The sequence below is a fragment of the Lemur catta genome, chromosome 7, assembly GCF_020740605.2.
Source record: "Lemur catta isolate mLemCat1 chromosome 7, mLemCat1.pri, whole genome shotgun sequence".
In the NCBI taxonomy this organism is placed as follows: domain Eukaryota; kingdom Metazoa; phylum Chordata; class Mammalia; order Primates; family Lemuridae; genus Lemur; species Lemur catta.
In genome coordinates, this window is record NC_059134.1 from 98,549,706 (window position 1) to 98,576,863 (window position 27,158).

The 27,158-nt window shown below is 57.2% G+C and overlaps 2 protein-coding genes across 5 annotated transcripts; one reads left to right on the forward strand and one right to left on the reverse strand.

Moving 5' to 3' along the window:
• Nucleotides 1–762: 762 nt before the first annotated feature.
• On the forward strand, nt 763–13,044 carry TMEM132A (transmembrane protein 132A). 4 transcript variants are annotated; one of them, XM_045558181.1, is made up of 11 exons: nt 763–1,232; nt 3,733–3,947; nt 4,158–4,376; nt 5,178–5,509; nt 6,824–6,973; nt 8,018–8,213; nt 8,311–8,454; nt 9,579–9,781; nt 10,448–10,721; nt 11,132–11,323; nt 11,683–13,044. In XM_045558181.1, the coding sequence occupies exons 1-11, from the start codon at nt 1,133–1,135 to the stop codon at nt 12,796–12,798; spliced, it is 3,141 nt and encodes a 1,046-aa protein (XP_045414137.1). In that variant the 5' UTR covers nt 763–1,132; the 3' UTR covers nt 12,799–13,044. The 4 variants fall into 4 exon arrangements, with proteins under 4 accessions (XP_045414137.1, XP_045414139.1, XP_045414136.1 ...); XM_045558183.1 differs by having other exon boundaries at nt 11,746–13,044; XM_045558180.1 differs by having other exon boundaries at nt 962–1,232; nt 8,015–8,213.
• Nucleotides 12,962–25,647, reverse strand: SLC15A3 (solute carrier family 15 member 3). The gene is made up of 8 exons (XM_045558184.1): nt 25,087–25,647; nt 21,491–21,780; nt 19,337–19,484; nt 17,852–17,962; nt 16,948–17,116; nt 15,165–15,323; nt 13,720–13,875; nt 12,962–13,258 (listed from the first exon to the last, which is right to left on the reverse strand). The coding sequence occupies exons 1-8, from the start codon at nt 25,642–25,644 to the stop codon at nt 13,104–13,106; spliced, it is 1,746 nt and encodes a 581-aa protein (XP_045414140.1). The 5' UTR covers nt 25,645–25,647; the 3' UTR covers nt 12,962–13,103.
• Nucleotides 25,648–27,158: the final 1,511 nt, after the last annotated feature.

The window sequence follows — 27,158 nt, forward strand, 5'->3', positions numbered from 1 at the left end:
AAGCAGGCTGGTACCAGGTCCCCTTCCCTCCAGGACTGTGGGGAATGACGAAGGTATGCCCCCAGTAGAAAACTTCCAGAAACTGTTTTGTTTTTTTTTTTTCTTTTTTTCCCCATCACCCCCAAACTTCCAGGAACTAACCAGCACTGCTGGAATAGTATGTGTGTGTGTGTTGGGGTGGGAGGCGGTACCCCTTCCCCACAGTGTGCTGGAGTGTTATGAATGGGTGGGCAGCCTAGAGAAGACTTGCCTGCCCTCCTCCCCACCCGACAGACAACACACAGGAGTTTTCGGCGCCAGGGTTCCCAACTGGGCTGTAGGTTGGATCAGTTGTTTGTGGAAGGGCCTAGACATGGCTTTTTCTTTTTAAGCTGCCCAGGGGACACTGCGGAGCCGGGGCCCCGCTCTGGACGTCTCCCAACACCGCCTGGCAGGCAGCACGGGCCGGGACCGGGCAGCAGGCCTCTCCTCAGGAGTGTTGGCTGCCCTCACCCTTCCTAGGCCCACAGGCCTCTCCCTGGGGTGGAGCTGGGCTTGAAACTGGAGCTGCCTGCACCTGAGCCCTCCCTCCATAGGGGTGGCCCAGGGCTCTGTCAGGGCAGGCCCAGGTGGTTGGCATCTGGCCCCGTTTGGCCCCCTCCCTTTCTGCCCCTGCAGCTCGGTTCCCATATGTCCCTGAATTCTGGTTCTGATTCAGGTGTCAGATGCCTTCACAGGTGAACTGCTTGTGGGGCGGGGGTGAGGCAGAGGAAGCGGGTTTTTCCTCCTTGGTCAGAAGCTTCCGAGAGGCAGCCAAACAGAACACATCTTGTCCCTCGGGCAGAGGCGGGCCAGTCCCCGAGGTGGTCTCCCGGGTAGCGCTTTCTTCCCGACCTCAGGCACCGAGGCGCTCTGGCGTTCGGGATCTGGAGGGCGCTAGGACCCGGCGGGGCGGAGGGGCAGCCCGTGTGCTGCGATTCGCTCCCTCCCGCCCCGCGCTCCCGCTCCATTGTCTGGGAACTGCAGCCGCGGGCGGGCGGCGGCGGGGACCCAGCCGGCCGGGTCGGGCCGGCGCGGAGCGGGCGCGGGAGATGCCGGGCCGGAGCGCGGCCGCTTGAACCGCCCCGCCTGGTCCCCGCCTTCCGTGGGGAGGATGCGCGCCCGGATGGCGGGGCGCGCGGCGGTGGCCCCCCGGGGACCCTGCGGCCCCTGGCTCTGCCTCCTGGTGGCCCTCGCCCTGGACGTCGTGAGAGGTCAGCGGGAGGGGAGCAGCGGGGCGAGGGGCGGCGGGCTGGGCCGAGCCGGGTGCCAGGAATGCCCCGGAGCCGCGAACCTTCGGGCTCTCGGAGGAAACCCTGAGCGGGGTCGCCCCGCAGCGTGCCCTGAGGGTCGGAGAGGTCTTGCCCCCGGGAACCTGCCCCCAGCCGCCCGCCCCCATGGCTTCCTTCGCCTTGCACACCCCGGCAACTCCTTCCGGACCCGGGACCATCCTTCCCGCGGCCCCGCACCTTCTGCAAGAGTCCCCTCAGCCGGGGCATCTAACCCGGCTGCCCCTGTCCCTGGCACCACGGCGTCACCACCACTCTCTAATCTGCGGTCTATAGAGCTGCACTCTCGGGGCTCCTAGCCTCCCCCCACAACACAGCCACCCCCGCGGGAGTGGAAGGCAGCCTGTTTGCCTGGGACCTGGGAGACAGGCGGCCCCCTTCCCTGCCCCGAGGGCTCTCTGACCTTGGAGTCTCCAGGGATGGCCCCCCCATCCTTGCCTTCTTGAGTCCCTGTGAGGCTCCATCCCTGGGGGAAGGGGAGGGGGCCTTTGGCATGGGCTGGGGAGCCAGGCTGTGGTTGCAGGGTGAATGATGCCACAGAAGAGTGAGGGGTAGTGAGGCATTTTCTACTCTCCTACCCCCGCCGAGGGAGCTGAGCTCTGGGTGATGGGAGTCCGTGGGAGTGTGGGAGTCCGGCTAAGAGCATCTTGTAATTACGGAGGCAATGGAGTAGCAGGAGGCCAGGAGGCCAGGGGCTACCCCCGGGGAGCAGTAGTCACTCACCTGTTAGCTTGGGGCTGGGAGGGAAGGGGGGCAGTGGGAATTTCTCAGAGGCTTGCTCCTTGGTGGGGAGGGCTGGAAGGAGGTTGAAACCAATTCCCCCCACTCCACCCCCAGTCCAGCTATGGGGCTGCTTTCAGCCACCTGCTCCCCACCCTGAGGGACCGGGTGGGAGGTCCCTCCTACAGAGAGAGGAGGAAAGCCTTGTCACATCCATTATGCAGCAGCAATAATCCCTCCTTCAGACAGCGCTCCACACTTTACAAAGCCCTCCCGTCCACAGTGTTGCTAAATGCTCCTGCCCCTCCTACGGGTGAGGAAACTGGGGCTCCAAGAGGTTCATGACCGACACATGTTTTGAGGCAGGGCTAGGACTTAAACTCAGGTCTCCAGGCTCCCAGGAAGTCCTCTGCAGAGAGCTTCCCAGCTTGGGGGAATTCCAGGATGAGTAAGAGGGCCCCGGGTGGATAGGAAGGTAACTAACCCAGAGGAGGCAACCAGGGTTCCAAAAGACTAAGGAGACTGGTGGGAGGGCAGATAACCAAGAAGGGCTTCCTGGAGAGAGAGGCAACTCCCCTCCTCCTTCTCTGGCAATTCACTCTTGGCCCTAAAGGAGGAGGAAGGTGCCACCGGGCAGAGGAGGGGACACATAGTCCTGGGAGTGAAGCTGGCAGGGGGCACTGTTGCAGGGCAGGGTATGGGGTGAGGGGGGCAATGGAGAGGCAGGGTTGTCTAGTGGTTAACACCTGGGTTCACCTCCCAGCTCCCCCACTCTCCAGCTGTGGGCCCACAGGCAAGTGCCCTAACCTCTCCACCTCATTTCCTATGTCCACAAAATGGGATTCATAGTATTATAAAAGAACCTGATTCAGAGTTATTACAAAGACTGAAAGAGTTAAATACACGCAAAATGTTTAAACTACTACCTGTGTATAGTTAGCATTCAAAACACGTTAATTATTATTGTTACGGCTAATAGTACAAACCAATATGGCCTTAGTGGTCGTTTATCTTTCTGGTGACTGAATAGTTTGACTATCTCCCCAGTCTCATGGTCCCCACACCACCCCCAGGGCACTCAAGTAGCTTCACAGGCCTCTTCAGCATCCCCCCATCTCCCTCTTCCGCTCCAGTACCCAGTGGGTACAGGAACGAACGGAGCAAGTTTGGAAAGATGGTGTGGGTTGCCATGGCAGTGACGGGGGAGGGAGGGTGGATGCCCAGCCAAGTCTAGCCAAGGACCCAGGGGCAGAGAAAGGGTCTCTACTTTGTACAAAGCTCACCTTGTTACCATCATTTACCAAATAAGACCTATCTGGGGAGAGTCATACCCCAGAAATGCCTTGGTATCAGAGGCAAGTACGTGGAGGGCAGAGATGGGGGAGGGTAAGCATTGAGAAGGCTCTGCTGGAAAGAAGGCCATGTCTGTGGAAGGTAGAAGGAGAGATGGCTGGCCAGCTGGCATCCAGCACTGGACTCAGGGTCAAATCCTGGCTTTGCTGTGTACTACCTGTGTGAGGCTCTTTGGGCCTCAGTTAACCTCATCTGTGAAATGGGGAGATTCCTAGGGCATCCTGGGTGCATGGGACATTTACAGCCCTTTTCTCCATCCATTGCCCACCACCACTGTGCCCCAGGATGGAGCTCAGTTCAGCCCCTGCCATCTCTGGAGCTGTCACCATCTGTACCCCTTATCCCTCTTCAGTGGACTGTGACCAGGACCCCCTGGACCCTGTCTACCTGCCAGCAGCCCTGGAGCTCCTGGATGCTCCTGAGCACTTCCGTGTGCAGCAGGTGGGCCACTACCCACCTGCCAACTCCTCTCTGGGCTCCCGATCTGAGACCTTTCTGCTCCTGCAGCCCTGGCCCAGGGCCCAGCCACTTCTCCGGGCCTCCTACCCGCCTTTTGCCACTCAGCAGGTAAGGAGGGGGCACCAGGCACCCCCAGGCTAACAGGACTCAGTGCCTGAGGTCTGCTGTGTGTGGCTCGGGGGCCTTCCCCAGCCCTAGCTGTGCTCCCCACTTTCCAGAGGGGAAAACAGGCTGGGATTGGAAGCTGGGCATTCCATCTTCCCAGATCCTCCTGCTCCTTGCCTCCTGCTTTGTCAAGCCTCCTCATTCTCCCTCCAGGTGGTCCCTCCTCAGCTCACTGAGCCCCACCAAAGGCCAGTCCCGTGGGACGTGCGGGCTGTCTCAGTGGAGGCAGCCGTGACTCCAGCAGAGCCCCATGCCCGGGTCCTCTTCCACCTCAAAGGGCAAGATTGGCCGCCAGGGCCTGGCAGCCTGCCTTGTGCCCGTCTGCATGCCACACACCCTGCGGGCACTGCCCACGGAGCCTGCCGCTTCCAGGTGAGTGGGCGGGCCCCTCCTAGGCTGGCCCTGCTGCTGCTGTTGCACCAGCCAAAGGATGGTCCCATATTGGAGGGGAAAGGGCCCACCACTCCTGGGAAGTTTGTGGGTCACCGGCCACCTGACTCCATTCCTGCTCCACTAGCTTTCGGTGCCGTGAAAGGTTACTTAGGGCTAGGAGTTCAGGCCATCGTGTGTGACTTGGGCAAGTAGCTTAATCTCTCTGAGACTCAGTTTTCTCATCTGTAAAATGGGGTAATAACAATTCCTATTTCATATGGAGTGGGAGTAGGCCATCAATGGGATGAACACAAGAACAGCTTATAGCAGGTAGTCACTCAGCAAGTGTTTTTGCATTATTGTTAGTATTACTTTCATAATCGCTGTTTCCACTGTTTTGGAGTCTAGCACAGGAATTCTTTGGAAAGAGCTAGTTCTTGAGCTTTAGGATGTCGAGAAGCCTGAGTTCCAGTCAGGGCAGTCCTGGGGCACGGTTTGGGTGGGGCACTGGGATTGGCTCACTTTGGCACGAGACTTTTCCCAAAGGCAGAAGAGTGGTCTGCAGATGTGTTCTGAAACCTTGACCTTTCCAGCCATGTGGCTAGTTTGCTATGTTACCTGGGATAGGTCTCTCTGGCCCATGCTGGCCCCCCGCCCCCTTTTTTTTCACCCTCTGATTGGTGCTGGCCCTTTTTTTAACGAACTCCTCCAGATCTGGGTTTCCTGCCATGGGTGCTGGGGATCCTCTCCCTCCCCCAAGCCCCACCTCCCGTGCCAACCACAGCCATTGTGTGTTCGCAGCCATCCCTGGGCGCCTGCGTGGTGGAGCTGGAGTTCCCCTCACACTGGTTCTCGCAGGGCTCCACCACACGGGCTGAGCTGGCCTACACGCTGGAGCCCGCGGCGGAGGGCCCTGGGGGCTGTGGCCCCAGTGGGGAAGATGACCCCAGGGAGCAGGCCCTGCCAGTGGGTGGTGTGGAGCTGCGCCCGGCAGACCCTCCACAGTACCAGGAGGTACCCCTGGATGAGGCTGTGACTCTGCGGGTGCCCGACGTGCCAGTGCGGCCTGGCCAGGTCTTCAGTGCCACCCTCCTGCTTCGGCACAATTTCACTGCCAGCCTCCTGACCCTGCGGTGAGCACTGTGCCCCTGGGCATGGGTGGGGGTGGGAACTTCTGCAGGAAGACTGTGGGCAGGTACATGCTCTTCTTAGGGTCTTTGCTGGAATTTTTGACTTCTGCAGAGCCTGGGTCCTCCACACCCCTTCTGGGCCAAGAGGTGTAATTGCCCTGGCAGGACCCTATTATTGGCACAGCCCTGAATTTGGAGTCAGAAGTAGGAAGCCTCCCCTCTCCCTAGCACCTCCCTGGAATTTCTTTGTCCAGTGGGGCTAACATTGTCCCCAGGAGGAGAACCATGGAAGGGGTTGGAAACTGGAAAACGTGGTGCCTGGGGGTGGTGGGCTATTGCTCTAATGCCGCAGAGAGGAATATGTGCCCCAGTCACATTCATCTGCACATTCTCCCCGCTTGTCACTCTCGCCACAGGTCCCTAACCTTTGGACAGAACCTTCTCCCCCGCATAGGAAGGCCCACATTCTTTGTGTCCTTTTCTGCAGGAATTCCTCCAAAGACCCACCTACCCAATCCAACTGACAAGGATTTGCAGAGTGTGACATGTCTCTCCCATGTGTGGGTTTGTGCGTGTCCCATCTCTCTGTGTCTCCCTGTCTCTCATGCCCTCCTGTGCTCGATCACACACTCACTAAATGGATCTGCTGGACACTTTAGTATGCCATGCCCTGTGTCCCCACTCTGGGGATCCACGCATGAGCAAGGCCCAGTGCCCGTCTGGCAGTGAGGGGCCCCCAGCAGGGCAGGGCATGAACTGAATTGGCAGGCATGTGGGTGTGTGTGCTCTGATGAAGGTTTAAAATGCTGCAGGGGCTTGGGTCGGGGGTGCGGTCCCAGGGGAATTCATCCTGCCACTGCAAAAGCTTTCTAAAGGCAATGGTATTCGAGTTGTTGGAGGCTTAAAGAATCAGTAGATACAGAAAGGAAGGGTGGACCTGGCAGAAGGTACAGGCTGGGCAAAGGCTTGGAGCCGTGCGTGGGGAAGAACTGTGTGTGCGTATGTGGTGTAGCTGAAGCGGACAGTGCAGCAGAAGGCGAGAATGGACCAGACCCTGGAGGGCCTCGAATACCAGACTCAGGCTTGACCGTGTGGGCCGTCATCAGTGGTCTGTAGGTGGGGGAGAGCTTTACGGTGTGACCTGCGCTGAGGCGGGGTCCTTCTGGGTTGGAGGATGGCCAGGAGGACATTCAGATCGGACCCGAGGAGGCCAGACAGGAAGGAGGCTGATGGCTTTGGCCCCTTGTCCTCCCCCTCGGATCCAGTCCACAGTTCCGTGTCTACCTTGCCAAAATGGACCTATAACCTCTCTCCCAGGATCAAGGTAAAGAAAGGGCTGCACGTGAAGGCCGCCCGCCCAGCCCAGCCCACCCTCTGGACTGTCAAGCTGGACCGCTTCAAGGGCTCCAAGCACCACACCACCCTCATCACCTGCCACCGCGCCGGGCTCACAGAGCCAGACTCCAGGTGGGCAGCTTCCCTCCCCTGGGAGGTGGAGGAGGGAGGGCTGGTTCTAGCGTGCTCGTGGGCAGATTTGGAGGCCCAAGGGAAGGGGGCTGCCGTGCTACCTCCAGATCACTGTGTGAGTAGGCAAAAGAACAGACTTTTTAAAGAAAGCAGCACAAACAGGCATATCATTCATTCAGCCACTATTTGCCCAGACCCAGCCACTGTGCCAGGCATAGCAGGTGTCTGTGAGTCTTATCCCAGGTGATGCCAGCCTATCCTGGCCACCCAGTTACAGCCCTCACAGCCACTACCCGCCCCCTGCCCCCACCAACTGGGGCCCTTCCTCTGGGCCATGAATATTCCCCCAAAGCCCAGCTGCAGTTCTGAACACTTAACAGTCTCTTCTTATTTGTGCCCTGAGACTGGGCCAAGGGCATGGACTTTGTAGCCCCTGTTTGAATCCTGGTTCGGACACTGGATGAATAACCTTGGGCAAGCCAGTTAACATCCCCCCAACCCAAGCCTCAGTTTCCTCACTTGTAAAATGGGGATAATAATGTATCCCTTAGGGTTTGTGAAAATAAGACACTGCATATCACGCTACGGGGACAGTTTCCAGCACGTAGGTTTTGGATCAAAGGAAGCTCTGAGGGTTATCATTCAGGTCTTGGAAGTGAATCTCCCTCCTTGGTAGAATTGACCTCAAAGCTTTCCACTGCCTCACTGGCTGTGGAAAGCAGAGATCTTAGTGGAGGGGACCCAGGCAGGTAGGGGACAGGCAGGCAGGGGAGCCAGCAACCTGCTGGGAGGTGGCGAAGTCACTGCATGAGCCTTGGAGAGGTCAACAGTGGGTAAGAGCTTGGGCTCTGGAGCTCAGATGCTTGAGTTTAGATCCTGGCCCTGTCACTTTTTGCTGTGTAGTCTTAGGTGAGTTATGTCACCTCTATTCCTCAGTTTCCTCATGTGGAAAGTGGGGACAGTCGTACTTGGTGAATGCAGGAAGTGCTTGGGCCGTACCTGAAGGCCAGCAAGCACTCAGTTTCTCTCTCTTCTGGCCAGCAGCCCCCTCGAACTCTCCGAGTTCCTGTGGGTGGACTTTGTGGTGGAGAATGGCACGGGTGGGGCCGTGACGGTCACTCGCCCCGTCACGTGGCAGCTGGAGTACCCAGGTCAGGCCCCCGAAGCAGAGAAAGACAAAATGGTGTGGGAAATCCTGGTGTCGGAGCGGGACATCAGAGCCCTCATCCCACTGGCCAAGGTAAGGAACCTCCGTGTCTGCCGGGCCAGGCTGGGGCCAAGTCCTAGGAGCCCCGTGAACCGAGGGGCTTGGGACTGAGCTCTTCCTCCACCCCCAGGCTGAGGAGCTGGTGAATACGGCACCACTGACTGGAGTGCCCCGGCGTGTCCCTGTGCGTCTTGTCACCGTGGACAGCGGGGGTGCCCTGGTAGAGGTGACAGAGCACATCGGCTGCGAGTCGGCCAACATGCAGGTGCTGCAGGTGAGTGGCAGGCGCCCACCTCGTGTGAGTGTGCCTCTATGTCACACACTCATGGCTTTTCTCCTTCCCCATGCGGGTCCCCAAGAGCACAGCTTCTTCTTGAGACCAGAAACCTCATGGGGGGAACCACACCTTCAACTTCTTTTGTCTCAGCCACCTCTCCAGAGTCCAGTGGGAGCTATGTAACCCCAACTGCCCCTACCCTGGGCACGTTCACATTCATTATTGCATTGGCAAATGAGCTGGCCTGGGAGACTTAAAAGCAAGTACTTTGGGATCAGGAAGTTTTAGTTTGAAACACATCTTTGTTATCAATTAGTTGTGTGATCACAGGCAAGTCTTTTACCCTCTCTGAGCCTCAGTTTCCTAAACTTTAAAATGGGAGTATACCTCTGGGTTGTAAGAATTGAAAGCACCTAAGACAGTATCCAGTAGATAGCATGAGCTGAAACAACAGCAGCTACTACTGCTGTTTTAATAATAACAATGTGGCAATTATATAATGGTAAAAGTACTTATTATTATTTGAGACTGTGAATTAAAAAAAAAAAAGGGCAGGGCAACTTTCTCCATCTTGAAGTTCTAAGAGGGGAAGCATGGCACCTGCCTTTACACAGATCCCAGCCACCTGAATAGGGACAGTATCTTTTGCCACCTGTGGCAGCCCTTTGCTGACATGTATGTCCTTGGGTAGGTGAGGGCGTTGGGTGGATAGATCTGCCTTGCCTACCAACTTTGCCTATTTAGCTATAGGCTGGTTGCCAGATGGCTCCAGTACCAATGCCAGAGGTCAGCCAGCATAAATAAGGGGCCAAAGTTATGGGTTCAAACTCCTGCTCTGCCGGGAGGAAGACGAGCCAGTTTCCCCAGCTGACCCCAGGGGAGCTCAAGGAATGGCCCCATTCCTCCATGGGGAGCGCACCCTGGATGCACAGTAAAATCTTCTTAAACTAAGGACAGTAGCTTAACCAACAACCCTGCCGCAGCCTGCATTACAGTGAAACGCAGAACTGAATTTCAGCTGCAGCCCTTCCTGTGGCCTGGGGTCAAGGCTGCCCTCCTTGGCCCAAGCTTGCTTGTCTTTTGTGGCTTAGCTCACCCCCCTGCCCTCTGCCCTCCCACAGGTGTCTGAGGCCTGCGATGCCGTGTTCGTGGCTGGCAAGGAGAGCCGGGGAGGTCGGGGGGTGCGGGTGGACTTCTGGTGGCGCCGGCTCCGGGCGTCGCTGCGGCTGACCGTGTGGGCCCCGCTGCTGCCCCTGCGCATTGAGCTGACAGACACCACCCTGGAGCAGGTCCGCGGCTGGAGGGTACCTGGCCCAGCTGAAGGGTGAGTGGAGGCCTGAGGGAGCTGGCAGGCCTGGGCAAAGTCACGCTGGGACTGAGAGGCACACAGGGGACATAGCCACGGGCCCAAGCTGGGGTCTGAAAAACTGCCCAGGTGCTTGCAGTTCCTCGGGTCCATCCCTGCCCTTGACCCCTGCTCTGCCCAAGCTCTGACCCCTGTATTTGAAACTGCGACCTCGTCCTTCCCGGCCTCACTTCTCTCCACAGTACCTGCCACTTCTAATCTATGTCATGTACTGGTTAATACTGCTGGTTGCCCGCGGACCCTTCCCACGCTCCTCCCCTGAGGATGAAAGCCCCTTGAAGGCAGGGGTTCTGTCTGTTCTGGTCACTGCTGTGTCCGCAAAGCCTAAGATGGCACAGAGCTCAGTAAAATATTGAATACCCCCTGGCGGGGGGCTCACCAGAACCGGGGGTGAGGCGGCCCATCCCCATAAGAGAGGGTCTCTATTCGTGTTCCGTGGGAGCAAGAGGGGCGGGGGTTGGCGGCTGAGTTTGAGGAACTGGAGCCTGCTGGGGGCAGCGTGCTTGGGCGTGCTCAGGCCCCCCGGGCAGGCAGGCAGGGCTGGGGGTTTCCAGCCGCGGGGCCCTCGGAGGGCGGGGCCTCCCGGGCTGGGGGCGGGGCCTGCGCTGACGCCCCGCCCCGCAGGCCCGCGGAGCCGGAGGCGGAGGCGGCGGAGGAGGAGCGGCGCGCCCGCGGCTGCCGCCTGCAGTACCAGCGCGCCGGAGTGCGCTTTCTCGCCCCCTTCGCGGCCCACCCGCTGGACGGCGGCCGCCGCCTCACTCACCTGCTCGGCCCCGACTGGCTGCTAGACGTGTCCCACCTGGTGGCACCGCACGCCCATGTGCTGGACCCGCGCGTCGCCTCGCTGGAGGGCGGCCGCGTCCTGGTGGGCCGGGAGCCAGGTGTCACCTCCATCGAGGTGAGCCAGCAGGGGACGCTGCGGAGCAGACTCCCTGAGAAGGGCGTAGGTGGCCCCCAGCGTGGTCACGGGCAGGGGTGAAGAGAGTAGGGGGGCCCAGGGTGTGCCTGGGGAGGGGGTGTGCAGTCTAGGCATGAGCACAGCAGGATTGGATGAGAATGGGGTGGCGTGTAATGGGGGAAGTCCTTTAGGCATGAAGGGCTGGGGTGTGGGAACCTAGGGGCCAGGTCTGGAGGGAGGAGGGAACTGTCCCCTCGGTGTGGGATTGGGGTTCAGGTAGGTACAGGGCATGTAGTTGGGGTGCAAAGGGTGGAGAGCAGCCTGTAAGGATGCTGGAAGCGGAAGACAGATCCCTTTGGGTGGGGAGCTACATACAAGGCCCCCCATCTCCAGCTCCTTCCCACCCTCAGGTGCGTTCCCCGCTGTCTGACTCCATTCTGGGGGAGCAGGCACTGGCTGTGACGGACGACAAAGTCTCGGTGCTGGAACTGCGGGTGCAGCCGGTGATGGGCATCTCATTGGCCCTGAGCCGGGGCACTGCCCACCCTGGGGAGGTCACAGCCACATGCTGGGCACAGTCAGCCCTTCCCACCCCAAAGCAGGTGACAGCTGGGGGTCAGGGGGATGAGGTCAACATCTCCAGGTGGGGGCTGATGGCAGAGGGGAATGGGAAGAAGGGGGCCCTGGTACCTCGACCCTCAACCTTAGGGTTTCCAGAGTGAGGACTGACTTCCCTGTGAGGTAGTGAGCTCTCTGTGGCTGGAGGTGATCAAGCAGTGGCTGGAGTGTGGCAGTGGGAGGTTGAGTAGATGGCTCTGAGGACCCTCCCGATGACTCAGACCCTGGGGCTGAGTGGCAAACAGGTGATTGACACACATCCCCTCTCTCTGTGTTTTGTCTATCTGCCTGTGTCTCTGTTTTCTCTCTGGTCTCTCCTCCGTGTGGCCTGTCTCTGTGGGAGTGGTCTCTGTGTGCATGCGTGCGTGCCCTCGCGTGTCTCTGCCTGTGTCTGTGTGCCCCACAGGAGGTGGCCCTCTCCCTGTGGCTGTCTTTCTCTGACCACACCCTGGCCCCCGCTGAGCTCTACGACCGTCGTGACCTGGGACTGTCCGTCTCGGCAGAGGAGCCTGGTGCTGTCCTGCCAGCTGAGGAGCAGGGTGCCCAGCTCAGGGTGGTGGTGAGTGGGGCAGGCGCCGAGGGGCTGCCCCTGCACGTGGCTCTGCACCCACCCGAGCCCTGCCGCCGGGGCCGCCACCGTGTGCCCCTGGCCTCTGGCACCGCCTGGCTGGGGCTGCCCCCTGCCCCCACTCCGGCCCCTGTCCTCCCATCCAGCCCTGCCCAGAGCCCGCCAGCCACAGAAGGCAGCACAGGTGGTGAGTGGCGGGTGGCAGGCAATGCCGGGGCCGGCGTGGGCGTGAGGGGCAAGTTTGAGCGGGCTGAGGAGGAGGAGGCCAGGAAGGAGGAGGCAGAAGCCAGGGAGGAAGAGGAGGAGGAGGAAGAGGAGGAGGAGATGGTCCCTGCCCCTCAGCGTGTCACCGACCTAGAGCTGGGCATGTACGCCCTGCTGGGAATCTTCTGTGTGGCCATCCTCATCTTCCTGGTCAATGGGGTGGTCTTCGTGCTGCGCTATCAGCGCAAAGAACCTCCAGATAGCGCCCCCGACCCCACCTCGCCCCAGCCCCACAACTGGGTCTGGCTGGGCACCGACCAGGAGGAACTGAGCCGCCAGCTGGACCGGCGGTCCCCTGGCCTGCCCAAGGCAGAGGGGGGCTGCCCCTGTGAGAGTGGGGGAGGAGGGGAGGCCCCAACCCAGGACCCCTGCCCTCCTGGGGGCACTTCCAGCTCCTCCAGCACCCTGGCCCGAAAGGAAGCTGGGGGGCGGCGGAAGCGTGTAGAGTTTGTGACGTTCGCGCCAGCCCCTCCGGCCCAGCTGCCTGAGGAGCCCGTAGGGGGCCCTGCCGTGCAGTCCATCCTGGTGGCAGGCGAGGAGGACATCCGCTGGGTGTGTGAGGACATGGGGCTGAAGGACCCCGAGGAGCTTCGTAACTACATGGAGAGGATCCGGGGCAGCTCCTGACCCTCCCCAGCCCACCTGGCGCAGCAAGCGTGGGGTCCCATAAGCCTCTAGCCTGCCCCCTCCTGCGGGTCCTCTGGTGCTTGTTATTCAAGTCCCCTGTGTGGTCCTCTGCAAGGCCTCCCACCCAGGCCCCCCGCCCCGCCCCTTGTCATGGACCGTGGTCTTGAGGAAGGGCTCATGCCTCTTATTTATGGGAACCATTGCATTCTAATGTTGGGTACAGAATAAACCGAGAAGGAAACCACAGCTGGGACTGCTGCTGTCTGTGTCCGTGGGGAGAAGCAAGGGGGTGGGACGGGACGTGTTCAGCCCCTGTCCCTGCCGGAACGGCTGTGGGAGGCTGGGCCGTGAGCCACCTTCTCATAGCGACCAGCGATCCAGACAAACAGGAGGGCCGTAGCGGCCTGCACGCCAGCCAGCAGGAAGAAGTAGAGGTCCATCCGGCAATTGTTGATGTTTCCTGGGGAAGGACAGTGGGTACTGGGTCAGGGCAGGGATGCCCTGTCTGCCACCCTGTCCCTGGGGCTGGCAGCTGAGCCATGTGGGCAGTGGGTGGGATCTGAAGACGCTGGTAGATACCCCTCTAGCACCTGGCTCTCTGAGAGTCTCCCGGGGTGTCTGCAACTCCCGTGTCACTAGCTATTCGTAAGGGGGCTTGAAATTCAAATACCACGAGAAAGGTAACCCTTCAGCCAGAATGCCAGCATGCCACTGAGTTCACTGCTTCCTTTTTGATGCTTGGGGAAACTGAGGCCCAAGGAGGGAGGCCACGCTGTGTGACTGGCCGAGTCTGGGCTAGAACCCTGTTTTCCCGAGTGTAGCCCTCTACTGCATTCTGCCTGGGCTCACTTAGCAGTTGCCACCTCCTTTCCAAGCCTCCCTCCACCTGTGTCCCACTCCTGGGGAAGCCCCCACACTCACCGAAGTCCTTGGGGCAGTACATCCAGCCCCCCGGCAAGGACAGCAGTGCCACGAGGCTGGAGCCCAACAGCGAGCCCACCCCAGACAGGAAGAAGAAGATGCCCATGAGCGCGCCCTGCATGGAGCGCGGGGCCTCTGAGTAGGCAAACTCCAGGCCTGCGGAGAGGGAGGTGGGGGGCCCGCAGGGGTTAGTGGAGGAGCAGAGGACAGGCGGGGGCCCTGCCCGCTGGGCCACCCCCACCTCCCCACCCCCACCAAGCCTCCCTCCAGGCTGTGACCACACCTCAGCACCAATGACACCTTCCCCTCTGCTCTGCTCATCACCTGGCTGAACCCCAAGAGCTCTGGCTCCCCTCCTCCCCTCCTGGGTTTCCCATTTCAGCCACAGCACCTCCAAGCCAGCACCACCTTCACCCTCCCTCTGTCCCCCACCCTCTGCCCACCTGCACTGTCATTGCCAAATCATTTTGATTCAACCTCTGAAATCTGTTCTAAATGTAGGTCCTTCTCTCTGTCCCCCCTCTGCCCTGGGTCAAACCCCAGCCCTGGTCACTTCTTGCCCTGCCCTTGCAAATTTTTCTTAAACTGTCCTGACTCCCGTCCTCCTCACGCAGCCAGACAGGTCTGTCTGAAGCATCTCTGATGGGGTCCTTTCCCTGCCAAAGCCCCTTGGATACTGGAGGTGGGGGGTGCTGTTGCCCTGAGGAGAAATTCCAAGATCCAGGCTCAGCCTACAAGACCTCCATTCCCTATACCACGCCCACCCCCACGCCTCTGTAGCCCTGCCCCCCACACTCCCAAGGCTTGGGTCTTCACTTCTGCTGTTCCCTCTGCCTGTGAGGTCCTTACTCCCACCTGCTCACCTGGCCCCTCCTCGCCATGCCAGCGGCCCCCACCGCGGTGGGTCTGTGGTCACTTCTCCACACTCCACTGGTTTATTGCTTGCATGACTTTCTCCCCCCAGTTTATCTTTATGTCCCACCCAGCCTAGCCCTGGGCCCTGCAGCAAGGAAGCCCTTGTTCCTCTGCCCCAGCCTTGCAGCTCTAGCTCCCAGCCCCAGGGGGACAGACAGAGAAATGCATTATTATGACAGAGGCTGTTGTGTGCTGTGATAGAGATGAACAAAGGGTAGGAAGGCAGGACGCCCTCTGCCCAGGGGCCTTGGTATGCTATTGAAGGGGAAACAGGAGTTCACCCTCAATCTCAGGTGGAGGGCACAGCACCGCAAAGACACAGTGGGAAGTGCCTTGCTCACTTCCAGATCTCCAGTGCGGATTGCAGTGGCTGGCATGAACCAAGTGCCAATAAATCCCCACTGGGTGAATGCAGCCCTGCTAAGAAAACACCTCCATGCAGATGAGCCCTGGAGGCTGCACCCGTGGGCCCCCTGACTTGGAGGCACCACCATCACTGGTGCAAGAGCAGGGGAAGGGATCCAGGGTACCTGGGATGCTTGCAAAAATCTCACTGATCCCAATGAGCAGGTACTGAGGGATCTGCCACCAGATGGACAGTGGTGCTGCGTTGTACAGGACCTCCCCAATCTGCTGGGTCACAGTCTCGTTGTGGTGGATGTAGTATAAGCGCTCCATCTCCAGGACTCCTGGTGGGGGAGGATAGAGAGGTTATAGCCAGGCCCACGCCAGGCAGCTTAGCCCTGTGGTCCTCAACTCGCTGGCTGCAGACCGGTACTGGTTCGTGGCCTGTTAGCAACCAGGCTGCACAGCAGGAGGTGAGTGGCAGGTGAGCAAGCAAAGCTTCCTCTGTATTTATAGTCACTCCCCATTGCTTGAACCACTGCCTGAGCTCCACCTCCTGTCACATGAGCAGTGGCATTAGATTATCATAACTGTGCAGATGAGGGATCTAGGTTTTACGCTCCTCATGAGAATCTAATGCCTGATGATCTGAGGTGGAGCTGAGGTGGTGATGCTAGCCCTGGGGAGCGGCTGCAAATACAGATTATCATTAGCAGGGAGGTTAACAATGTAATAATAATATAAATAAAGTTCACAATAAATGTAATGTGCTTGAATCACCCTGAAACCATCCCCCCTGCCCCAGTCCGTGGAAAAATTGTCTTCCATGAAACCGGTTGCTGGTGCCAAAAAGGTTGGACACTGCTGGCTTAGCTCAAAGCAGGGGTTGGTATGTTGTGGGTACTCATTAAGTAGCCAATGACTGACTGGGCAGCAGGTAAGGAAAAGAATATTGGCCCAGGGAGTAGGGGTCAAGATTTCACTTCCAACTTCTCGCTTTTTGCCTTGGCTACTAGGAAGCTCAGAGCTAGGTTTTGCATTCAATAACAACTGTCATTAATTGAGGGCTTGTTATGTACTAGGCACCTAAGTATGCATTCTTGCAAATGAAGGAGGTGAAACTTAGGTTAAGCAACCAACCAGGCCACAGTCACACAGCTAATAATTAGGCACGGATGGATTTGAGCCCCAGTATGTCTGGTTTCAAAGCTGGCCTGCTTTCTGTGATATCACATGACTTCTCTACTGTAACCTCAAGTATTGCTGTAGTGTTTCTAACCTGGCTTTCAAGTTTAACTATTCTATCCCCTTCCCTTTCATTACTTGTGAGATAGCTATGCTCTAGTAGAATACTCTAGAGGATTGAATGCTGGACATGGAGTTAGAGGACTTGGGTTCCAGCCCTGGCCCTATCATTGGCTAGCTGTGTGACCTTGGGCAAATCACTTAACTTCTCTGAGATCCAGTTCCCTTATGCAAGAAGCATGAATAAAATTCCCAGGATTATTTTGTGGATGAAATAGGACAAAATTCTTAAAAGCACATAGCTGAAAAATAGTCTACTTTGGTTTTCATACTTTCAACACAATACTGTTTATTGAGCTTTAATTTTCTCCAGTTCCTACTTGTGATCCAGGCACGTTAAAGGGTGCTTTACAGACTTCATCTCCTTTGATCCTCATGACACCCTCCATTAGACTGCGTTCCGTGAGGACGGAGACAGGCCCTGCTCAGAGTCCGAATGGCTGCAATCCCCATTTTACAGATGCAGCTCAGAGACCCTAAGTGACTTCAGGATCATAAAGTTACTAAGTGGAAAGGGTTCAGGGTTGTGCCACAGCATGAAAGTCTTCTTTAGCTGAGCTGAGCCCTGCCCCGCTTTTACATATTTTTTACAAATGCCTTCAAATCCTTTTGGAATGGAAGAAAGACAAAGGCCAGCCCCCTGCCCCACACCCCGCCGCACACCTGCCACGATGACGGAGGTAAAACCAAAGAACATCCCCAGCGCCATCTTCTGCAGAGCAGAGGGAAGCAGCTTGCACCGCAGCAGGAGAGGGTCGATCAAGCGGTCCTTCAGGGGGACCAGAATCAGCACCACCACTACGTTGGCCAGGAGGAGCCAGGCTTCCGGGATCTGGGTGGGAGGAAGTCAAGAGAGGTAGGGTAGCAGAGAAGGCTGCAGCCAGGGGACCTGGACGCCAGACTGTTCCTGCATGACCTGGGGGCAGCCCTTCCCCTCTCTGGAACTCACATTCCTCCACTGCGTAACTAGGGGATGGGATTAAACTGGGGTTGGCAAATAGGTTCCTCTTGTATTCTAGCTTCTATCAATTAGTAGTGGATGCTTGGAACATTTATGGGATCAACATGAAAAACTGTCATGATTGATCAGTGATGTCTGCCATGGCAAGGAAATGGAGTACAATGGCAAATATGTCATTTATCTGCCAGCTTTGAGGATCTTTAATTTTATGAGTCTCTGAAATGCCAAGGAACTAGTTTAGAAAGTTCTGGTGAAAGACAGGGATCTAGGTATTCAAGGGTCCCGGAGAAAGAGGGAAGAAAGTAGAGTTGAATGGGACCTGCGTGTGCTTGATCTGAGGGTGCAAAATCGGGCAGCGAGGCCTGCTTCGGAGCAGCAGCCTGGGGGAGTGAAGCTGGCCTGAGTGCTTTTGAGCAGTTGAGCATGTTGGCAGGATGCCTGGGCGTCGCACGACCCCTGCCCCGGCCCCTCTGCAGGTGCTTTTCTTGTATCCTAGGTCACCTGCAGCTGGCGAAGGGGAGTGTGAAGGCAGCTTCACTTCCCCCTCTTAGAGGAAGCCCCCAGCCTCGGCCCAGCTGCGTGCTGAACACACACTTTGTCTCTCACCGTGTAGTTGCTGCGCTGGGCTCTCAGGGCCACGGAGCTGTTGGCAGGGTTGGCTGGGAAAATGTTCGGGATGTGGAGGTGAAGACCTTGCAGGACATACGTGGACTGCATCTGCCAAGAGAGACGGACGTGCAGCTGAACAGGGCTGACCGCCCACCTCCAGCCCCGGCAGGCTCCCGGCGCCTAGGCGGGCATTCCCAGCATCAGCACAGGGCAGCTGGGCAGCTGTCCCCTCTCCTGGCCTCAGGGGGAAAGTCACCTTCCCATCCTCCTTCCGCCTTGGTAGCCTGGCTTGCTCTGACTCACATTTGTGTCTCCAGGGCCTGGCACAGAGTAAGCATGGGTAAATGTTTGCTGAAATGGGGAAGATAATGGCATGGCTGTCCCCACAGGGAGTTCTCATCTGACACCGAAGCGAAGCTGAGTCCCCCAGGCTGACACAGGGACTGTACAGACACAGAGCCACCGGGAGGCTCTGCACACAGCTGCAGGAGCAGGAACCCTGCCATACCAGGCATCGCCCCTTCAGTCGCTGTATAACGGAGGGGGTTCCAGGAGATTCCAGGAGGGGCCAGGGCAGGGGAGGGTGCTTGGGTCACTCAGGGAGCAGCCCTGTACCAACTGGTATGGAGGATGTCAGTATTCTGACAGGGATGACTGAGAGTCAGCCGGACACCCTCACGTCCCTGTCTCATCATGCACACTCTCCGTACCAGCCCTACCTAGCAGGCAGGCAGCTCCAACAAACGTTCTTATGGAGGAGGATGGGAGGGAATGACCTTACGGCCTGGGGGTTAGGGGCTGGGTTAGGCTGCTGCCCACCCCACACACACACAGCACACACATGCATGCACACCACTAGCCTTCCCCTTGGGAGGTGGCATGGTAGGTGGGAGGCAGCAGTTGTCAAATTAGAGTGTCAGTATCATCTGAGAAGTTTATTAAACTGGAGACCTCCCCAGCAATTCAGACTTAGTAACCTGGGGTGGGACTTGAGAATCTGTATTTTTTAAAAGCTCTGCAGGTGATTATGGGGCGCAGCCAGGTTGGGCAACGACTGTCACAAAGTACTCAACACACTGAGCTTGCCCCTGACCTGCTGTGGGGCTTTGTGCAACCGACACACCCTCTCTGGGCCACAGCTACCAAGTCAGAGGACCCAAATGCTGCAGAGCTGGAAGAGCCTCTTGTCTAAGCCACACATTGTACACATAGGGAAACTGAGGCCCAGAGAGATGGGTGACTTATTTAGGGAGCTGGGCCTCTGGCTTGTCTCCAGAGTTCCTCCTGCTGTATGACCCAAGGGAGTTTAATTGTTGGGACGGCTTTGTCCCAGGCCCCATGCCAGCAGGCATGTAGCAGCAACTCACTTTGTCCCCACCTTCCCCCCTCTTCCCACATGCCCTGGGCTTCTACGATGTGGACTGAGGCCAGTGAGGCAAGTGGGGAGCCAGGCCCCCAGGGCAACAGGGCAGGGGTGCTCACCTGGAAGTACACCATCCAGTAGGGCACCAGGGTCACCATGACGGGCAAGATCTTCACCAGCACCTGGAAGTTGGCAATGTCCTCTTGAGGGGACGGCCTAGGCTGGGGAGACCCCTGGTCAGGCAGCAGGTGGGCGCCTTGAGGGTCTCTGTGGGACCACAGGGGCAGAAGATAAAAGGCAGCCATCATCATCCCACCACCAGGGCCACCGTTCTCACCTCCACCAGTGTCCCCTAATTTAGTCCTCCTCCCAGTATTGGAACTTCTCACAGCCACCACCTCGGAGATCACTACCCTCATCTCCTCCTCCCCACTGTTCTCATCACCTTTGCCACCACTGTCACTGTCACCCAGGCCAGCATCCTTACTATCACCACCTTTAGAAAGGCGATCGCTGTCACCACAGCACCCTCTCCAGAGTTGCCATTACTGTCACCATCACTCTCTCTCTCGGTGTTGGCACTACTGCTGCCAACATTGCCACTGTCGTCTCTTCTGCAGCAAAGGTGGCTGGTAAAGACCAGCCCGCTGCAGAGCTGTGGCCCCTCTGGGCCCTGGAGGAAGTAAGACCACAGACTGCGGCCAACAGAGGCTTAAGGGATATTTTTGCTTGTAGCATCATGGCAACCAGGGGAGTCCCAGTCCAAGCCTGACCCAGAGACGCTGTCACAGATTCGATACACCAGAATTCCCCTGCTTGCTGTCCCCAAGTCCATCCTCCTCAACAGTCAACATCACAACCCCCTCCCTACACGAGACGGTAGGGAGTGGAGAGGCAGGGATGGGGGAGTGCATCACCAGCAGACGGGACAGATCTACCGCTGCTGCAGATGTCACCCTCTGCCTTTTGTCCTGAGAGGTTTCTGATCCCTTCTTGTCCCAGAGCCTTGCCCCATCCTTTGAGATTCCAAAAGGGACAACAGCTGCATGGTCATTTTCAAAGACAGCCACCGTCAACTGCTCCCCTCCCAGTATGTGCTGCCATTCTGCCACCAACCGGTGCAGGTTATTTCCCGTGCCACTGACTCTGGGCCAGCCCTGTGGCTGCTCTGACCAACAGAATGAGGCAGAAGTGGTGCTCTGGGACTTCTAAGCTTCGTAATGGCCTTAAGAAGACCCGCCCCCTCTGCTTTCTTCCCTCTGGAACTTTCGTTCTTGGAATGTTCCCTCTTCTTGCAACCCAGACACCACGCTGTGAGAAGCTCAAGCCATGTGGCAAGGCCACACGAAGGGGAAGCAAGGCACTCTAGTTTCAGTCGCAGCTGACAGGCCCACACTGACTGCCAGCCATGTAAGTGAGCCGGCTTAGATGTTCTAGCCCTTTCGGCTCTCAAATGACCACAGCCCCCGTGACATCATGAGGGCAGAAGAACTTCCCTGCTGAGCTCAGTCACCCTCAGAACTGAGAGAGGGGATAAGAAGATTGTTGTTTAAGCCACTAAGCGCTGGCATGGTCTGTTAAGCAGCGATACATAATCAAAACGACACATCTGCCGACTATACTCACAGACCCTCCAGCAATATACCAGATTGGGAGAAGCATGTTCTTCAGCTTTTTCATCTAGAGCCTACTGACAGGAGCTGTACTTGGCTCCAAGGTCTGGGGACAGATTTGCGTAGAATACATAGTCAATTAACTTAGGAAGGAGAAGGCAAAAGGAAGCCACTGTGCTCATACAAGGCCATTTAGAATCTCCCCCCATTGGATGTCAGAGAATAGGGGAGGAAGCAAGTTTGGCCAATTTCCCAAGACTCTGTTGTACTTAATAACAGGGCAGCATAGCATGGTTCATATTATATCCCGTCAACACCACCTCTACTGCCATTGTCATCTCTGTTACCAGTGTTTGTCTTCACTGTAGGGATGAACACCATCATCCTCATCCTTATCACCATGATCACTGTCAAGACCATGACCATCCTCACACTTTCTATACTTAGGGTGTCACCAATAATACCACCAGCACCATCACCACCTTGACCTCCACTGCCATCCTCAGTCACAGCTCTGGCCCACTGGAAAGCAGATCATCAAAAAGGGCTGTCACCGGACCTAGCTGAACCAGAACCTTGCAGTCTGGACCATGCCTCCCCAGGAGAAGGATGCACCGCTCTAGGATTGGCGGCTCCCTTCACCCAGAGCCCCCTGCTCACCTGGAAGAGTGCCGTTGCCACAGCCGGGGGCAGCAGTTTTGGAGAGCAAGCTTAAGCATAGAGGACACCTGGCTGCCCATGGGGGGCTTGGTGATGAAGATGGGGGTGGCAAAGAGGAAGATGAAGAACGCCAGGCCCATACAGCCCACAGGGATGCTGTAGCCCAGCAGGAAGTTGATGTTCTGCTGGATAAAAGCCACCACCAGCAGCGACAGCACAGCACCCAAGTTGATGCTCCAATAAAACCAGTTGAAGAAGCGGCGGGTGGCATTTCGGCCGAGATCCATCACCTGCCAGCCAGGAAAGGGTGAAAGTGAGGACCAAGGAGGCACGGGGCACCCTCTGTACCCACACCCCTCCCTCCCACAGGGAGGGAGACACTTCGTGGGTCAGTGAATGGGCATTCTCGTACTTTCCTAGTCTCTGATCACTAAATAGATGCTCAATAAATATTTGTTGAATGAATGAATAAACCCTTCTCTTGGGGAGTCACTTGTTAACGATCAGGACATTTTGGCACAGCTGCTTTTGCATACCCAGGACACACTGCTTTTTTATTGTCACTGAGGAGTGCACACAATAGATATCTCTGATGCCACTTTGTTCATTTCTGGTTGATTTATCCCTTTGTCTTTGACTGAGCAACCTACACTATGCATTACTCTTATAATCACAAAAAAGCCAATAAAGATCTCAGTTCTGCTCCACAATATTAAATGTGATGTGTGCATATTACTGAAGGAACAGTTAGAAGTCTAATTGAGAATGTCCTCTGCAGTTTGGAGATGCAGGCAGAGTACCCTATTCTGACCCACCCGTTCCCCCCAACTTGCTTCCCTCTGCCATATGAAAAAAAAATGTCAGGCCCCCCAGCAAGGGCAGAGGGGTTGAAAATCGTTACCCAGGATTTGGATCAATCCACAACAGTCAGGCCCCAGGCCCCCTTCTGGTCTGCTGGTTTCCGATCAGCCGCACAGGCAGCCCCACCTCCCCCAGACCCTGGTCCTAGATTCTGACTCAGCAGGTCTGGGGGGCAGGGCCCGGCACCCACAATTTTATTTTATTTTATTTTATTTTTTATTTTTTATTTTTTTTTGAGACAGAGTGTCACTTTGTTGCCTGGGCTAGAGTGAGTGCCGTGGCATCAGTCTAGCTCACAGCAACCTCAGACTCCCGGGCTTAAGCGATCCTACTGCCTCAGCCTCCCGAGTAGCTGGGACTACAGGCATGAGCCACCATGCCCGGCTAATTTTTTTTTTGTATATATATTTTTAGTTGGCCAGATAATTTCTTTCTATTTTTAGTAGAGACGGGGTCTCACTCTTGCTCAGGCTGGTCTCGAACTCCTGACCTCGAGCAATCCACCCGCCTCGGCCTCCCAGAGCTAGGATTACAGGCGTGAGCCACCACGCCCGGCCTTCACCCACAATTTTAGAAAGCAGTGGCGACTAAGGGTCATCTCAATGGAGCAAATAAAAGATTCTTTACATTGTTAAATATGTCACCGTTTCAATCACCCCCCAAATCTCAGAATCCATTACTGTCTTTCATCTGGAGGTACATATTTCCACTACTTAAGAAGATTGTGTCAAGCTTTACTTTCTGTAGTTACGTTGGGAAAAACATAAGTATTTTGTTTTTCCTTTTCCATATGTAAAACTATAATCCATGCAGATGTGCTTAAAACTGCATTGCTGTGGGGATTTTGAGGGGTCCTCTTGGCGATCGGGAGCGAAGGGCATGCCAGCTGAGAACCCTGGCCCTAGACGTTCAAGCAGAAAATTGAATAAGTCCCATTATGAGTAGCCACTTCCATTTATTAATTGGAAGTAAATGAATATGACAATTGTAACTCTAAGGGGGAAGACCAGGCAGCCGTTCAGGATATAAATGAGTTCTTCCAGAATGAGCAGACACTTTGTGGAGAATGATGGATGGCCCTTCCTGAAATCAGCAAGTGTGCTAAACATGCAGCTCCTGGGTAGAGCTGTCTGCCAGATGGTGCCATTCCCTCCCACCCGCCTCCCTATCTGACTGCCCCTGCCGCAGCCTTCTTACTGTTCTGGGGCACCCATGCTTGTGAGCCCACCCACTCTCTCCACTGCAGCCAGAGCCATTTTTAAAGAACTCAAATCCAGCGATGCCCATCCCTGCCTCAAACCATGTTAGTGTTTCTGCATCGTCCTGGGCTCAGGGCCTGACTTTTTAAGGCAGCCTTCCAGCAGGGCCTTGCTCCGCCCAAAGTCTGTGCTCAGTAAATGGAAGAACATACCGGAGCTGATGTCACTGTCCATGCCATGGGAGGGTCAGGGAGGCCAGTTCTGCTACAGTGGGCATAGGAAGGCTGAGGCCCTCTGGAGGTCAGTGGGGGTCAAGGGCACAGGTTAAGGGCACCTGCGTGGGGGCACTCACTAGTGGGATGTCAAAGAGAGAACAGAATTAAGGGAAGATGGGAGATTCCGACTGGCAAATATTGGGGTCTCCTGGTCCCCTCCCGAGGGAAGGTCAACAGCACATAAGAAATGGCCAGAGCTGCCCTGGAGGCACAGAGAACCCCTCGTCAAAGGAATCTAAGCAGGCTGGAGGAGTGAGCCCTTTGCAAGGACACTGGAAACTGTGCTCACTGCTGGACTGTGGATGCTGTTGATGAAATGATCCTTTTAAAAAATGTCCCCTTTATGAGTGTACTATATGCAATTGAAGAATATTTGAAAAACAGAGTCAATGAGGGAAGAAGTGCACGTAAGCCCAGTGGCCTGGCCCTACGACCGCAACAAGCTTTCTTCAGTTTCTCCGCTCTGGTTGACACCTAGCCTTTTCACGGGCTGTGCTCATATCTGTATGCAGTTCTACATCCTGCTTTTGCTCATTAACACCGTATGTGGCTGTTTTAATAATATTACATATTAGTCTAAATTATTGTCTAATATCCTGCTGAGTAGAGCTATCAAAATACAGCCATGCTGTTAGGCATTTACTCATTCATTTAGCAAATATTTATTGAATTTCTCCTACGTGCCACACTCTGTCCAAGGGGGAAAGGAGAAAGGCTTAAGGGTTGAGATGTTTGCTCAAGAGCCCCCAGTGAGTGAGGGGCACAGCTGGGATCTGAACAAGTCTACCTGACAACCTCTGGCACTGCTGGTAGGAAGAGGCTGCCTTGCTCCTGCCCTGGTTCCCGGAACCCTATAACACACAGACATGGGGCTCATGGTGGGGCCCTCCATGTCACCTTGGACACGTTGACTAATGCCATGAAACCTCAGTGTCCTTCTCTGTAAAATGGGCATACTACTACCCACCGCACCGGTAGTGAAGAAGATTAAATGAGTTAAAATGGTGCAAATGTTGAGGGCTGGCACGTAGGACGCCGGGAGTAGCTCTAAGAAGGCCAACTATAGTTATTCCCATTGCTGTCGCCATCGGTTTTGTCAGGGCTCTTTCAAACAAGGAAACTGGGAGCAGAGAGGGGAAGTGGTTTGTCCGAGGTCAGGCTGGGGGCCAACGCCTCCTGCCTCCCGGCTCTCGGCCCCGGACCTCTGCCGTCCCTGCTCACCCCCAGGGCCTCCCGTCGGGGCAGGCCCCCCGCCACTCACCTGGTCAGCGCCGAAAGAGGGGAGGTTGCTCCGGACGGAGCTGGCGGCCAGGGCGAGCACCAGCAGCCCGGCGTAGAGCGTGGGTGCGCAGTAGGGGCTGGGCGAGCTGCGCTCGCAGTCGGGCGCGGGACAGGCGGGCCCCAGCGGCGTCTCGGGCATCTCGCCGCAGAAGGAGCGGCGGCCGTCGGGGAAGGCGGTGGCGGGCAGCAGGCCCGAGGCGACCAGGTAGAGCAGCAGGCTGAGCACCACGGCGCGGTAGCGGCCCAGGTACGCGTCGGCCAGCCAGCCGCCCACGGGCGCCAGCAGGTAGGAGGCGCCCAGGAAGACGAGCGCGGCGCGCGACGCCTGCTCGCCGGCCCAGTTGAGGCCGGCGCCGTTGAGGTAGAGCACGAGGTTGGCCGAGACGCCGAAGAAGGCTGCGCGCTCCAGCGTCTCCACCAGCAGCACCGCGGCGCCCGCCGCCCGCCGCCAGGGTCGCGGGCCCCGCGCTCGGCGCGCCAGCAGGGCCCGGCGCTCCCCGGACGCTCGGGGCTCCCCCGGGGCGCGCGGCGCGGGCATCTTCTCTAGCCCACCTTCCCGCCCTCACCCGGCCCGGCCTCGCCCTTCCCCTCCCCTCCCCACTGGCTGTCCCCTTTCTCACCCCTTTGCCCACCCTTCTCTCCCCTCTGCCCCTCTTCTCCCCTGCGCCTCTCCCCTCCTTTCCCTGCCCCGTCCCTCTGCTCACTGCGAGGCCTCTACTACCTCCTCCTAATTCCCAGCTCTCCTCTCCCCTCCTCCCACCCCTGATGCGTGCTCCCCTCGCCCAAGCCCCAAGCCCTTTCTCCCCTAACTCCCCCCCACCTTCCTGCAGCCTGACCCCTTCTGTCCCTCCTTTCACACTGCCCCCCTCCCCCTTTCCCCTCCTCCTCTTTCCTCCCTTTCTTAAATCTTGTCCCCTTTCCTAATGAGACATGGCCTGCATTGGGGTGGGGGCTCCCTCTGCCCCTCAGGCCCTGCTGTCTCCTCCCTGTTCCCAACTGCCTCAGCTCCCCTTCCTCCTGGTTCCCCTCAGAGCCCTCCGGGCTCAGTCTGTCCCTCTCTGACTTCTTGAGAAACTCTGGACTCCCCTGGCTTCCCCTTTCAGTCACCCCTGTGGCCTGCGTCACATGGTGCGCCTGGTGTTTAGGAGAAGTGAAAGCCTGGGTCACTGGGCCCCTGCCCACTCAGCTTTCTAAAAATCTCCCTCCTCTCTCGCCTACTCCCCCCACCCCCACCTCTGCCGGCATCCCTAGAGCCTGGAGGAATATTTACTTTCAGTTTCATTTCTTGCCAGGATCCCACTTTCCCTGCATCCTCTTCAGTCAGAACCCAGCGCTAGACTGATAGAACTGGGAGGACCAGCGTTATTTGGTCGCAGGTGCCCACGTCACAGATGCAGAGACTGAGGCCCGGTGAGGGGTGAGCAGTGGGGCGGGAGGACAACTGGTTCATGGTAACTGACCTAGGGGTAAACCCCTGCCCGGGCTCCTGGGTGACAGTGCAATTTGGATTGTGCAAATGCTACTGAGGAAGGAAGTGGGGCACCTTCAAGAAGCCTGTGGCACCATAGAGAGCCACACGTGAGTCAGGATTGAGAGGCCCGCTGACCTCAGACCAAATCACTGTGGGCCTCAGCACTGCCCTGTTCAGAACCCTCTGATGCACTGAGGACAAGCGCCAGCCCTCACCTTGACCTACAAGCCCAGGGAGATCTGGCCTCTGCCCTGCTCTGACCTGGTCTCAGCCTCAAGTTCACTCAAGTTCAGCCATCTGACCTTCTTTCTGTCCCCTTCACATGCTAAACTCCTTCCTGCCACAGGGCCTTGTCTTTGCTGTCCCCTCTGCCAGAACTGCTCCCCCTCGGGATTAGTGCCTGACTGGCCTCGTCTGTTTACGGATGTTTCAGCTGAAGCGTCTTCCCTCCATGGGGTCCATCTGGCCTCATCCTGTTTAAGTAGTTGCCTACTAGATTCTCAGCATCCTTTCTGTCACACTGTCCTGTTTGAATGTCTTCAGAGCCTGTGTTACGTGTTCAGTTACTGGTTTTTGTCTCC

Coding starts and splice junctions, on each gene's coding strand:
- TMEM132A (XM_045558180.1), top strand. CDS start 1,133: ATGCGCGCCCGGATGGCGGGGCGCGCGGCGGTGGCCCCCCGGGGACCC. Junction 10,722..11,131: donor CAGGTGTCACCTCCATCGAG/GTGAGCCAGCAG, acceptor TCCCACCCTCAG/GTGCGTTCCCCGCTGTCTGA. Junction 11,324..11,682: donor CCCTTCCCACCCCAAAGCAG/GTGACAGCTGGG, acceptor TCTCTGTGGGAG/TGGTCTCTGTGTGCATGCGT.
- SLC15A3 (XM_045558184.1), bottom strand. CDS start 25,644: ATGCCCGCGCCGCGCGCCCCGGGGGAGCCCCGAGCGTCCGGGGAGCGC. Junction 17,963..19,336: donor ACTGGATGGTGTACTTCCAG/GTGAGCACCCCT, acceptor CTCTCTTGGCAG/ATGCAGTCCACGTATGTCCT. Junction 15,324..16,947: donor TACCTCCGTCATCGTGGCAG/GTGTGCGGCGGG, acceptor CTCCCCCACCAG/GAGTCCTGGAGATGGAGCGC.